The sequence below is a fragment of the Papio anubis genome, chromosome 12 (assembly GCF_008728515.1).
Source record: "Papio anubis isolate 15944 chromosome 12, Panubis1.0, whole genome shotgun sequence".
Taxonomy (NCBI): Eukaryota; Metazoa; Chordata; class Mammalia; order Primates; family Cercopithecidae; genus Papio; species Papio anubis.
In genome coordinates, this window is record NC_044987.1 from 60,692,269 (window position 1) to 60,707,409 (window position 15,141).

At 39.5% G+C, this 15,141-nt stretch overlaps 1 protein-coding gene across 4 annotated transcripts in view; it reads left to right on the top strand.

Annotated features, from left to right (window-relative positions):
• Positions 1-15,141, top strand: part of RAB6A (RAB6A, member RAS oncogene family) — a 92,571-nt gene that overhangs the window by 37,730 nt on the left and 39,700 nt on the right. For 2 of the 4 annotated variants that reach the window (XM_009186913.4, XM_017948750.3), the window contains exons 3-5: positions 4,900-4,953; positions 7,469-7,574; positions 9,827-9,938. In XM_009186913.4, the coding sequence (XP_009185177.2) occupies positions 4,900-4,953; positions 7,469-7,574; positions 9,827-9,938 (272 nt within the window). Of the gene's footprint in view, positions 1-4,899; positions 4,954-7,296; positions 7,403-7,468; positions 7,575-9,826; positions 9,939-15,141 lie in introns of all 4 variants that reach the window. The other 2 variants (XM_003910396.5, XM_021926289.2) reach the window with 2 other exon arrangements.

The following is a 15,141-nucleotide window of genomic DNA, read 5'->3' on the forward strand; positions in this document are numbered from 1 at the left end:
GTGTCTTCTGTCTTACCTTTCTCCTTTTTTAGCTTAGACTCCATGGGAAATTCTTTAACTTTCTAGCCTCGATATGGTTTGGCTATGTCCCCACCCAAATCTCATCTTGAATTGTAACTCCCATAATTCCCACATGTTGTGGGAGGGATCCAGTAGAAGATAATTGAATCATTGGGGGTAGTTTCCGGCATACTGTTCTCATGGTAATGAATAAGTCTCACAAGATCTGATGGTTTCATAAAAGGAAACCCTTTTCGCTTGGCTCTCATTCTCTGTTGCTGCCTCCACGTAAGAACCTTTCGCCTTCCACTGTGATTGTGAGGCCTCCCCAGCCATGTGGAACTGCAAGTCCATTAAACTTCCTTTTCTTTATAAATTACACAGTCTCGGGTATGTCTTTATCAGCAGCGTGAAAACAGACCAATACACTTCTCTTTGGTTCAATCACATATGCCTGGCAAAATTCGTGTTATGAACCCAGTCATCTCATTTCTCCTCATTGGTTCTTAAATACATTAATGTTGCTAGTGTCAACTACGTTATCAGTTTACCAAGCACTCTTTGGAGTAACTATTTCATACTAACTCTATACTCCTCAAACTCGAACTTTACCACTTTTACCACTCTTCTTCGACCCTTACTTTGAAGACCTTGCTTCTTAAACAAATGGGAAGTATAAGGCAGGAATGCCCTTTTTTATTTTTCTTACCACATCATCTGTGTATATGTAACAGTATTTATACCAATCCTCTTTCATTCCATTATACTGTAGTAAATGCCCTCTTCCTATCAAAAGCCAGTCCCTAACTGTGCTAAATCTTATCTTCTCTGGCATTTGTCATTCTCAACACTTTCATTGTTCTTTATTTCCTGGAGTTTTTGTTATGTACCAGGCACTATTCTGCATCCTGGGTATATAGCATACTGCAGTGAACAAACATACCAACCTTACTCTCATGGAACTTCTAGTGGGGAGAAGTTGGATAATTAACAGTTAATCAAACAATTTATTAATCTAGTCAAAAGTGCTATAAAGAAATACATTTAGGAAAACATGATCTTAGCATGATAATGATTGTGGCCTTTATAGTACTACCTAGCTGCATAATTTGTAAGTCACAGTTTGCTATTTTCAGAGGAGGAAGAGAGAACTGTTCTTGACTTATATATTACAAAATTTACTTTTAGTCAACTTTGTGATGTTGCCTATGTATATTAGCAAATGTACTTTGATGTTCAAATTAATATATTCTCAAGTGAATGTTTTTGTCATGGAAGAGAAAATGAAGTGTTCAGTGGGATATCTTTTTCTTTGCTTTTGAAATCACCTTTTGAATTGCTGTTGTTTTACATGCTTTACATAGCTGTTCTTGAGTGTGAACTTTCTGCAGCCTATATGCAGTAATCCCATGTTAAGTCAGAGTGAATGAGAAATGCATAAGTGTTTATATGGAATTTGAGAAACAGTTCAATTTTTTCTTTAAAAACCTATTTGTTAGAGATATTTACTGTACAGGAATTGACATACATAAAGTTTGTGGTGTTTTATTTATGTAACTGAAAAAACCAAATCTCATATATTGAAATGCAGGGTACTGGTTTACAGTATATAGATATGTGAGTAGGAGTGGTGAGAGTCATTTTCTTAGCCTTTATTGAGTATCCTGTCTAAAAATATCGACACCATACCATAATATTTTCTATTGTCCTTTTCCTGTTTTTTTTCTCTTTTGCTACTCTCTAACATACTATTTTACTTAATTAGCTTATTGTTTGTCTGTCTTAGCAGACTGTAACCTCTGTGCATAGATTCTTGTCTGCTTTTTATTCTTTTACCACAGGATTCCTAGCTCCTAATGATGGTGACTAGTAGGCAATCAATAAATATTTCTTTCTGCCAGGCGCAGTGGCTCACGGCTGTAATCCCAGCACTTTGGGAGGCCGAAGTGGGTGGATCACTTGGTCAGGAGTTTGAGACCAGCCTGGCCAACATATAGTGAAACCCCGTCTCTACTAAAAAATACAAATATTAGCTGGGTGTGGTGGTGCACATCTGTAGTCCCAGCTTCTTGGGAAGCTGAGGCAGGAGAATCGCTTGAACCTAGGAGGGGGAGGTTGCAGTGAGCCAAGATCACCACACTGTACTCCAGCCTCGGTGACAGAGCAAGAGTCTGTCACTCAAAAAAATAAAAATAAAAATAAATAAATAAGTAAATAAATAAAATCTTTCTTTTTTTCCCCCCAGTATTAGGAAGGAATAGAGTTCAATAAATATTTCTAATGAATGTAGACAAGTTTACATGATTTTTAAATGTGTGCTAATTTGAGTAGAGACCAACTGCATGTTTGTTCATCACTCTATCTCTAGTACTTTACACAGTGTTTGCAAGTACATGCTTAATAAATATTTGATAAGCAAGCTGGGTGCATTGGCTCATGCCTGTAATCCCAGCATTTTGGGAGACCGAGGTGGGGGGATCACTTGAGGCCAAGAGTTTGAGACCAGTCTGGCTAACATGGCAAAACCCCATCTCTACTAAAAATACAAAAATTTGGCCGAGCGCTGTGGCTCACGCCTGTAATCCCTGCACTTTGGAAGGCCAAGGCGGGTGGATCAGGTCAGGAGATCAAGACCATCCTGGTTAACACGGTGAAACCCCATCTCTACTAAATATACAAAAAATTAGCCAGGCGTGGTGGCACACGCCTGTAGTCCCAGCTACTTGGGAGGCTGAGGCAGGAGAATGGCATGAACCCGGGAGGAGGAGCTTGCAACGAGCCGAGATGGCGCCACTGCACTCCAGCCTGGGTGAGAGAGCAAGACTCTGTCTCAAAAAAAAAAATTAACAGGGCTTGGTGGTGAATGCCTGTAATCCCAGCTACTTGAGAGGCTGAGGCACTAGAATTGCTCAAACCCAGGAGGCAGAAATTGCGGTGAGCTGAGATCACGCCATTGCACTCCAGCCTAGGCAACTGAGTGAGACTCTTTCTAAATAAATAATGGATGAACGAATAAATGAGAACTAAATGAGGCAATGTGTATAAATTGGCACTTAGTAGATAATTAATTTATATAATTTACTATACCTTTCATTCTTGAATATATGTAAAAATGTGTAAAGACTTACCAACATTACATTGGTTTGTCATATAAAGATATTATCTTTAGGTGGGGCGCAGTGGCTCATGCCTACAATCCCAGCATGTTGGAAGGCCAGATGGGGAAGATCTCTTGAACCTAGGAGTTGCAGATTAGCCTGGACAACATGGCAAAACCCTGTCTCTGCAAAAAAATACAGAAATTAGTGGGGCGTGGTGGTATGCACCTGTAGTCCCATCTACTTGAGAGGATCGCTTGGTTCAGGGGGTTGAGGCTTCACTGAGCCAAAATTACACCCCTGTATACCAGCTTGGGCAACAGAGTGTGAGACCTTGTCTCCAAAAAAAAAAAGAAAGAAAAAGAAAAATTTTATTTAAATTTTATTTGCGGAAGCTTCAGAAAAGAATAAAATACTTAGGAACAAATTTAACAAACAGCATAAGACTATACAAAACACTGCCAAGAGAAATTAAAGGAGACACATGTATTAGTTCTCACGCTGCTAATGAAGAGATACCCGAGACTGTGTAATTTGTAAAGGAAAGAGGTTTAATAGACTTATAGTTCTGCGAGGTTGGGGAGGCCTCAGGAAGCTTACAATCATGGCAGAAGGGGAAGCAAACGTCTTTCTTCACATGGCAGCAACAAGGAGAAGCACAGAACAAAGAGAGGGGAAATCCTTTTATAAAACCATCAGATCTCATGAGAACTCAGCTATGACACACACACAATTCTATTTTTCTGCCAGCAGAAATAAAATCCCCAACTGGATGGACCACTTTTCTGATCTAGTTTTTTATTGTTTTTTAAGAACTTAAAATTCTTAGTGATTCATATTATAAATGCACAGACTCAACTAGTTTCTGTTTTAAGGAATATGGCACAAAGATATTTAGGGAAAAAGTATGTATGTACCCACACACACATACATAGTATATGTGCACACAAACGTTTATTAATGAGGTGATTAAATTTCTAAAATAGAGTCCATATCAACATCCTCTTTCTGGGGTCATTTGTCTTTCTTCCATTCTTTTTATTTATCTCCCCTAATTAATTTTGGCCTCTTTTTTAACTTGTATACTTTTTTTTCCCTCTTTTTTCTAGTCTGCCTTCTTTCTATTCTCTTATTATTTCACCATTTTCTCTTGATAGGGAAAATAGCAGCCAGGCAATAGAATTTTACATGTGTTTTCACCACAGAAGGAACCTATCATTGTGTGGTATACACAGTAAAACCTGTTTTCCTTACCTAATGACTTTTATTTTATATTGGAAAAATCATGTGTCTTATGGAAAGTTACGATGTTTGTGAGTCTCTGGCTTTCTATGTCATCAGGACAGTTGACAAACCACTATGTAGGAGGTCATGACAGCAGATAGTTGTTTATATCAACAATATTTTATAAAACTGCTCTTGGGGCAGATACGCACCATTCTGAGTGGGGAGCAATTAGATATTCAAACTAAAGTTCAAATACAAATATTTAAACCAAAGTTGCCATTATCTTATTATTTGTAAAATGAGAAAAATAGGGATGAGAATAAGCTACCTGGCAGGAATGTATAAAGATTAGAGATGATCATGTAAAAGGCTTAAAACAGTCTCTAATATTAAGCAAGTGCTGAATACGTGGAAACTGTTATCACTGGAAGTTTTGTTTGTCCTTAATTGGCTATGTTGTATTGGTTTGTTTATTCATTATTTCTTCCACAATTAATGAATCCCATTTGAATCCTAAACTGCTGGCCACCATTAAACGGTTATTATTTGTTAACTTCTTTGTTTTGTTTTACAGGCAACAATTGGCATTGACTTTTTATCAAAAACTATGTACTTGGAGGATCGAACAGTGAGTAATATTTTCAGTGTGCAATTTTCTGCAACATTCCAGGTTAGAAAACTGCGATCAAAATAATCAATGATTGTCACCATAAGAAGTACTTAGCAGAGTTACCAAAGAGAGTTTACAGTTGTTGAGAAAAACTCTTATTACTGAGTGAGTAGTACTTGGCAGTTATCTTGATTTGGAAAAATGAAAACAAAGAACTTTACAGAGAATTAAAGGAGAATTTTTATGAAGAAATTAAAGCTTCTAAAGACCTTCTAAATACCACTCTTGAGGCATTCAATAAGATTTCAATTTGTGAACTTCAGTATTTTTTTGTCAGGATAGGATGCATGTCAAAGTGACTGACTAAAAAGAAATAATGTGAGCTGGGTGCAGTGGCTCACACCTGTAATCCAAGCACTTTGGGAGGCTGGGGCAGGTGGATCACCTGAGGTCAGGAGTTTGAGACCAGCTTGGCCAACATGATGAAACCCCGTCTCGGTTAAAAATACAAAAAATTAGCCAGGCGTGGTGGCAGGCGCCTATAATCCCAGCTACTCGGGAGGCTGAGGCAAGAGAATCACTTGAACCCAGGAGGCGGAGGTTGCAGTGAGCCGAGATTGTGCTATTGCACTGTAGCCTGGGCAGCAAGAGTGAAACTCTGTTGCAAAAAAAAAAAAAAAAGTAATGTGTATTTATTTGTTGGATTTCTTGTCTTTCGTCCTTTGGAATGTTTTCTTTAAATACAGTGTAAAATCTGTATTCTAGCCCACTACCCCTTGAAGAGATTCTTGTCACCTAAATAGTGAATATCTTAAATGCAGTATTTTGAGACCTGCACCCAAAAACATTATTTTATTTCCAGTGTTATTTCTTATGTGTTTTTTTTTTCCTGAATATTCTCTTTTATGTTTTAATATATAGCATGTCATTTCTTAAAATTTGTAAGCAGCCGGGTGCGGTGGCTCACGCCTGTAATCCCAGCACTTTGGGAGGCCGAGGTGGGCGAATCACCTGAGGTCAGGAGTTCGAGACTAGCCTGGCCAACGTGGTGAAACCCCATCTCTTCTAAAAGTACAAAAATTAGCCGGACGTGGTGGTGGGTGTCTACAATCCTAGCTACTCGGGAGGCTGAGGCAGGAGAATCGTTTGAACCCGGGAGGCGGAGGTTGCAGTGAGCCGAGTTCACAGCACTGCACTCCGGCCTGAGCAACAAGAATGAGATTCTGTCTCAAAAAAAAAAAAAAAAAAAAAAAATTGAAAGCTTGGAAACGACTTTCTGTCATGATGCAAGAACTTGATGCTTGTTTTCAGGCTTTTCTTCTTGTAATATAGATAGGAGATAGTACGTAAATAAATTTTTATGTAGGTCTGCAAAAAGGTATTCCTCCTTTTTTTTTGTTTTTCTGAGATGGCGTCTCGCTCTGTTGCCCAGGCTGGAGTGCAATGTTGTGATCTCGGCTCACTGCAAGCTCCGCCTCCCGGGTTCAAGCCATTCTCCTGCCTCAGCCTCCCGGGTAGCTGGGACTACAGGTGCCCGCCACCACGCCCAGCTCATTTTTATATTTTTAATAGAGACAGGGTTTCACCATGTTGGCCAGGATGGTCTCGATATCTTGACCTCGTGATCCACCCGCCTCGGCCTCCCAAAGTGCTGGGATTACAGGCGTGAGCCACTGTGCCTGGCCCTCCTTTTTGTTACATTACACACACACACGCTCACGCCTGTAATATAGATATGAGATAGTAGATAAATTTTTATGTAGGGCTGCAAAAAGGTCTTCCTCCTTTTTGTTACATTACACACACACACACGTGTTCTGGGGAGAAATGTATGGGACAAATACAAGCACAGTAGTTAAAGACCCAGTTTTAAAGTATTCTAGACCCAATAGGAAAGAGACACGTTTTAGCTTAAGAGAAGCTTTCAAAGAAGCATTAATTCCTTTACTCTGATAGCTTAGGCTGTTCCTTTCATTGACATTTACCTTAGTTTTTTGTTTGTTTGTTTGTTTGTTTTTTGCTCTTTTTAACCATCAACAGTCAACTTTTTGACCCTGGAAGGCATAGGGATTAAAATAGGTTTTAGGTAGGGAAAAAGGGAAGCCATATTTCTGATTCTGTGAAACCTTTCCCAGTGGCATTTTCCAGTCATTTACCTTCGGAGTACGCAAAATTTTAATATTTCTCCCTTTTGAAAAAGGAGTTTTGTATTATTTTCATTCCTCACTCTCTGCAACCTCTTGCATGAGTCTTCTTTCTACTTCCTTCCCACCCTCTCCCTTTTAAAAAAACATTTTTTTTTTTCTTTTTAGTATTAGTTTCGTTTGTTTTTTTTTTTATTTATTTTTTCCCATCTCACAGATCAGGCTTCAGCTGTGGGATACTGCGGGTCAGGAACGTTTCCGTAGCCTCATTCCCAGTTACATCCGTGATTCTGCTGCAGCTGTAGTAGTTTACGATATCACAAGTAGGTATATTGCAACGGGTTGACCTTTCTTATTTTTCTTGCTTGTTTGACTGATTTTGTTGTTAGGTACGATTGCAATTATGGGACACAGCAGGTCAAGAGCGGTTCAGGAGCTTGATTCCTAGCTACATTCGTGACTCCACTGTGGCAGTTGTTGTTTATGATATCACAAGTGAGTGGAGGGAATTATGCATTTCTAATCTTCTTTCAACCTTTAGCTTAGCTGCATGCATGTTCTTGTCTTGTGCTTGTTTTCCTTACTGGCATGTAAAAATAAGTTTTATCGTAGTAAATCACATATCAGCCAGGTCAGAAATATTTGCTTTGGTGTTTATACCAGTATGCTTTATATCTAACTGTGCCAGGTTTTTTGCCCCAGAAATTTTATTTTGGGTCCAATTGTGAATCCTTTTCAAGGGTTTCTTAGTATCCTGTTATTCCTAAACCATACCATAATTATAGTTGGAGGAATGTCTCCTTTTAATTTAATTTGATCTCAGATTTCTCTAAAATAAAATAATATGTGTTTAAGTCTCTTGCCAAGTTTTCCAAATTCTCCAAGCTTTCTATTGAGGCTATTACAAGCTTCTGCTAGCCAGCTTTTCTCTGCTTTCCCCTTCCAGCCATTCTGTCTCTGTAGAGGAAGACAGAGAAAACATAATGTACAGTTTTCTATTAATCTTTTTTATTTGAATCATATTTTGGTTCTGTGACTGATTTATTTACTTTGTTGCTAACAAATTACACTTTCATTTCTCTCCAAGAAAAAAATTTTAAATAGGAGGTGAAACAACCAGTAGTCTTTCTTTTTTCTAAAGATTGAATAATGCCTGTGGCCTTTAAGTGACTGTAAATTTTCCATGAAGCATTGGTGACTGACAGTAAAATGCTTTCTGATTGAAATTGCCTTTGTAAATTGGTTTATGACATATATTAGGCAATATTAAACATTATTCCATATAGTGGTTCATAATTTATAGGAAAACCAGGGTCTTGAACTCCTGGACTCAAGTGATCCTCCTGCCTCAGCCTTCCAAAGTGCTAGGATTAGGCCAGGCACAGTGGCTTACGCTGGATATCCTCACATTTTGGGCGGCCAAGGCAGGTGGATCACCTGAAGTCAGGAGTTTGAGACCAGCCTGACCAACATGATGGAACTCCATCTCTACTGAAAATGCAAAAATAGCCAGATGTGGTGGCGCATGCCTGTAATCGCAGCAACTTGAGAGACGGGGGCAGGAAAATCTCTTGAACCTGGGAGTCAGAGGTTGCAGTGAGCTGAGATCGTGCCATTGCACTCCAGCCTGGGCAACAAGAGCAAAACTCCATCTCAGCAACAACAACAACAACAAAAACCAAAGTGCTAGGATTACAGGCATGAACCATTGTGCCCAGCCCAGTATCTGGGACTTTCTTTTTAGATTTTTAAAAAATGTGTACCACACTACACAGATGCAGTATCGTGGGCTAAAAAAAACTTACATAGACAAAGGAACTATTCATTTGGACTAATAAAACTGTTACTATACATTTTTGCATATCTCAATCAGGAATCATATCTAATAATGAATAATTGTGCTGGCAAAATTAGAAGATTGCGTTCAAGGATTTTTTTTTTTTGAAATAGGTGCTATATGCAATCTTTCTTCTTTTGCACCTTTACTTTGGGTTGCTGTTTGTTTAAAAAAAAGAAGTATGTTCATATTGTGCATTGACACGTTTTGTAGCTTTAAAATGTTTGTGCTTACTTTAACCACAGCAAGTGAAACCTTACGTTTTTTTTAATCCACAAATGTGATTCAAATATTAGTATATTGTTTTCTTTAGCTGCTGTAATAAATGTTGAAGTACTCTACTTAGAATCCAACACTAGAAAAGACAAATTTTGTTACAGGCGTTTCTGGTGCATTAAACAAATAAATTTTAGGTTAAAGTGATCACAAACTGAGGAAGCTGTGCCAACAGTGGTGTTGAAAGCTATTGAAAGGCTTTACAAATTTTCTGGATGTGTTGGGACTTACTGGCTGACATACTTTTGAAAATGCTTTCTTTGTTATGTTTGGTATGTGTAAGTGATAAAAAAAAGCATTGTGGCAATGTGACACCATATTATCTGCCATAGCTGTCCTTATATTTCAAAAAGTTTTTTTTTTTTTAAATTAAATACTACATTGCACTCACTTGGTCATATTCAAAAAAATTTTAAACTACTCTAAAAGGAACCTTGAAGATTTTATTCTTGTAATTTGTTTAAATTGCTGACAGTTGCAATCAGATAAAATGGAGTTATGTTGCAGGCACATTATAAGTGGGGTACTAATGTGCCAGCCCCCTTCCAACTTCCAGGGCTTTTTTGGAGGGAGGTGCCCACCACCTGGGGAGGCATTTTTCAGCAACACTAATCTGTCTACCCTCCTATACCAGATGTTAACTCATTCCAGCAAACTACAAAGTGGATTGATGATGTCAGAACAGAAAGAGGAAGTGATGTTATCATCATGCTAGTAGGAAATAAAACAGATCTTGCTGACAAGAGGTATGGAGTTATTTTATGTGTGTGTAATGTTTGATTTCTGTGTTATACAGCCTTTTGTTTTTGTTCACTGAAAATTTGTTGTGAAAGGAGACATGCTTAATCCTTAAGTTTGTGTCCTCCCCTGCTTTTCTTTAGCATGGGAACCTCAAATATAAATGTAAATATTAAACACCCAGTCCTTAAGGGAAAATGAATTTTATTTTGTTTAAGCTCACGTGTAAATAACTCTTGTGCAAGTTTGTTTAGACTTGAAGCCAGTAAATATTTTGCATTTTTTAGATCTCATAAGCATGAATATTGTTTTGTTAAAGAGCAAACCAGTTTGGAAAAACCTTATCTTTAAAAATTATTCATAATGATTAAATGTACACTCTTTTCTTAGTAGTCTTCTTATAAACATTCATTATAATTCAGTGGTGTGGGTTTTTGTTTTTTGATTGTTGTTTTCTAATTGTGTGGTTGAGCCAGACTGTGTAGTTGCACTGAATAGCTTGATTGTGATACCTTAGTCAAATGAGCAAAGCAATATTCAAGTCACAGGATGCAAAATATATTAACATTCACTGTAGAACCCATGGCTTGAATATTTGCTTTCAGCATTCTTAAGCGATTTACTGCATACTCTTTCTGCTTTAAATAGTTTTGACCATACTACTTAATAGTAAGAGCTTTTACTGTTTATTATTTGTTTATTCATGAGATGGATATTGAAATTCGGGTAATGAACTTGTGATATTAATTCAAATGTTGCAAAGGAAGCCAGTGTTAAAAGACTTGTGGAGATGTGAAGCCCATTTCTGCCCATGGCACCTCAATTAGAATTGGTAGTACAGGCCAGGCGCAGGGGCTCACAACTGTAATCCCAGCACTTTGGGAGACCAAGGAGGGTGGATCACAAGGTCAGGAGTTCAAGACCAGCCTGGCCAAGATGGTGAAACCCTGTCTCTACTAAAAATACAAAATTAGCTAGGTGCTGTGGCAGGCACCTGTAATCCCAGCTACTCGGGAGGCTGAGGCAGGAGAATCACTTGAACCCGGGGGCTGGAGGTTGCAGTGAGCTGAAATCGTGCCACTGTACTCCAGCCTGGGCAACAGAGTGAGACTCTGTCTCAAAAAAAAAAAAAAAAAAAAAAGGTAGTACAGTTGCAAAAAAGTCTTTCTTAATTTAAAAGTAAATTCAAAGTGATTTCATCTTTTCTTTATAAAAATCTTTTTTGGACATGAATTGCTATGAAGGAAATTTTCACTATTTTATTTTTCTTCACTCTAGAGACTTTGTAGGTACCTTTTTTTTTTTGGGGGGGGGGGGGAGATGGAGTCTCACTCTGTCACCCAGGCTGGAATGCAGTGGTGTGATCTCAGCTCATTGCAACCTCCGCCTCACCAAGTTCAAGCAATTCTTCTGCCTCAGCCTCCTGAGTAGCTGGGATTACAGGCACCTGCCACTGCGTCCTGCAAATTTTTGTATTTTTAGTAGAGACGAGATTTCACCATGTTGGCCAGGCTGGTCTTGAACTCCTGACCTCGTGATCCACCTGCCTCAGCCTCCCAAAGTACCCGGATTACAGGCGTAAGCCACCATGCCCTGCCGGAACCTTCATTTTACTTGTTTATTTTTGAGTTGGAGTCTCGCATTGTGACCTGGGCTGGAGTGCAATGGCGCGATCTCGGCTCACTGCAACCTCTGCCTCCCAGGTTCAAGCGATTCTCCTGCCTCAGCCTCCCAAGTAGCTGGGATTACTGGCACCTACCACCATGCCCGGCTAGTTTTTTGTATTTTTAGTAGAGACGAGGTTTCACTCTGTTGGCCAGGTTGGTCTCGAACTCCTGACCTTGTGATCCACCCGCCTTGGCCTTCCAAAGTGCTGGGATTACGGGCGTGAGCCACCGTGCCTGGCCTCTTCATTTTTAAATAGGAAAATTGTGTATCTGAATTGTTTCCCTTTATAGCCAGAGTCATCTGAGGAGGATGCTTATAAGGATTAGTTTTTTTATTGCTTAATATTTCAGTTGAGGCCGGGCGCAGTGGCTCAAGCCTGTAATCCCAGCACTTTGGGAGGCCGAGATGGGCGGATCACGAGGTCAGGAGATGAGACCATCCTGGCTAACCCGGTGAAACCCCGTCTCTACTAAAAATACAAAAAACTAGCCGGGCGAGGTGGCGGGTGCCTGTAGTCCCAGCTACTCGGGAGGCTGAGGCAGGAGAATGGCGTGAACCCAGGAGGCGGAGCTTGCAGTGAGCTGAGATCCGGCCACTGCACTCCAGCCTGGGCGACAGAGCGAGACTCCGTCTCAAAAAAAAAAAAAAAAATTTCAGTTGAGTGCACAAATGGTAGAAACTTACCAAATTTTATATATATGTGTGTGTGTGTGTGTGTGTGTGTGTGTGTTTTGAAATGGAGTTTCGCTCTTGTCGCTCAGGCTGGAGTACAATCTTGGCTCATTCCAATCTCAGTCTCCTAGGCTCAAGCGAGTCTCCTGCCTCAGCCTCCCAAGTAGCTGGAATTACAAGAGCTCGCCACCACACCTGGCTAATTTTTGTATTTTTTAGTAGTGACAGGGTTTCACCATGTTGGCCAGGATGGTCTCAAACTCCTGACCTCAGGTGATCCACCCACCTCGGCTTCCCAAAGTGTTGAGATTACAGGCATTAGCCACCATGCCCTACCTAAAACTCTAATAATTTTTCTTTAAGGTAACATTTGTCAGTTGCTTTGAAATTACCATCTTTCTTGGTAATCTTTACCAGACTATCATCTCTCAACTGTTCACATTTAAAACAATTAGAGCTTGTTCATTCTACCAAAATGATTTTCAAATGGGTAAAAGGCTTAATTTTTTAAAGCATCTTTATATTTGGCCTTTTATAAGCATGACATGAAATCCTGAAGCCATAAAGGGAAAGATTGATAAGTTTGAATACATAAAGAGCGTATTTACCTGTTAGATCGACCATGATTCAGAAGATTTAAATCCACAGTATTTTCAAGAGTTTGAATAAACAGGAACTCTCATGCACTGAAAATGTAACTATAAACAATTTTGGGGGGAAACAATTGGATGATACTAGAATTTAAAATAATGTTACTGACCCGGTATCCCACAGATGGGCCCACAGAAATGTGAAAAGGTGACCATACAAGAATGTTTCTTGCAACATTATTTATAATACTGAAAAATTAAAAGCAATCTAGATATCCAGCAGCAGTAGATTGGAGATATAAATAGTATTTTGTAAGTGGAATACTTTGTAGCTATTAAAAAGAATGACAGAAATTTACTGATGTTTTAACATATTTCTAACACATGAAGCTTAGAAAAGCACTTGATCAGTGTGTATAACACGATATCTTTTCTATTTTAAAACAGATGGCAGGCTGGGCATGGTGACTCACACCTGTAATCCCAGCACTTTGGGAGGTCAAAGTGGGCAGATCACTTGAGGTCAGGAATTGGAGACCAGCCTGGCCAACATAGTGAAACCTCATCTCTACTAAAAATACAAAAATTAGCCGGGTGTGGTGGTGTGTGCCTGTAATCCCAGCTACTCAGGAGGCTGAGGCAGGAGAATCGGTTGAACCCGGGAGGCGGAAGTTGCAGTGAGCTGAGATCTACGCCATTGCACTCCAGCCTGGGCGGCAGAGTGAGACTCCATCTCAAAAAAAAAAAAGAAAAAAGATGATGATGGAGAGTAGTAGGCAATAAGGCAAACAAACAAACAGATCAAATGAAGGCCAGATCATGTACAGCAAAGTGAGGGCTCACTCTTAATGAGATTAGAGGGTTTGAGTAGAGGAATAACTTTTCATGGATCACTGTTCTATTAAAATTAAAGAGGTAGGCTGGCACGGTAGCTCGCGTCTATAATCCCAGCACTTTGGGAAGCAGAGGCGGGCAGATCACTTGAGGTCAGGAGTTCAAGACCAACCTGGCCAATATGGTGAAACCCCATCTCTGCTAAAAATACAAAAATTAGCCTGTCATGGTGGCACGTGCCTGTAATCCCAGCTACTCAGGAGGCTGAGGCAGAAGAATTGCTTGAACCCAAGAGGCAGAGGTGGCAGTGAGCTGAGATTGCACCACTGTGCTCCAGCATGGGCGACAGAGTGAGACTCTGTCTCAAAAAAAAAAAAAAGAATTTAAAGGGGTAATAATGGGAGTGAGAAGACGAGTAAGGAGGCTAATCCAGTCTGTCATCCAAGCAAGAAATTATGACTTGGACTAAGACAGTGATAGCTTATACAGTGATAAGTGGTTCAGTTCAGATGTGTTTTGAAGATAGAGCTATCAGGATATACTTATGCAGTGGATGGATTACATACTGATGGGTGGAATGTGGAGTGTGAGTGAAGAAGCAGTTGAGGATGATACCTGATTTTTGGCCTGGGTGACTGTCATTAACTTGAGATAAGAGCGACTGTCTAAAGAGCTGTTTTAGGAGAGAACATGACCTGAGTTTTGGTCATGTTAAGTTTAGAATGGCCATTAGAAATCTTAGTGAAGATGTCAGATACGCAGTTGGATGATATGTGTCTGGGGTTCAGAGGAACAGTCCAGGGTAGATACATGTTTGGGAGTCATCAGCGTATAGATGGTATTTAAAACCATGAGACTGTATGGGATCAGCAAGGGAGTAATTGTAGCTAGAGAAGAGGACCAAGGAGTACATTTTAGGGTATTTTTTATTTAAAACAGGATCTTTCAGTCTTGGCACTATTGACATTTTGGGCCAGGTAATTCTTGTCCTGTGCGTTTTAGGATATTTTAGGGTATTTTAGGATATTTAGCAATATCCTTGGCTTCTTCCCAGTAGATACCGGTAGCACACACATAACCAGGTTGTGACAACCAAACTCTCTCCCCAGATTGCCCCTGGTTAAGATCCACTGACTGAGAAGTTAAGGAAGTAAAGAGGAACTGGTGAAACAAGTAAGAAGGAGAAATTGGCCACAAAAGTAGGAGGAAAACCAGGTGGATACAGTGTTCTGAAAGCCAAATGAAAATAAATGTTTTAAGGAGAAGACAGTTATTAACTATACCACATGCTCTTTAAGGTCAAACCAAATGAAGACTGAGAATTACCCATTGGATTTAGAAGTTTGAAGGTTATTAATGTTGTTGACAGGTAGTCACACTGAAGTGATGGGGTTGAAAATCTCACTACAGTAGGTTCAAGACAGAATGCCCCTCTTACCTCTGAAGT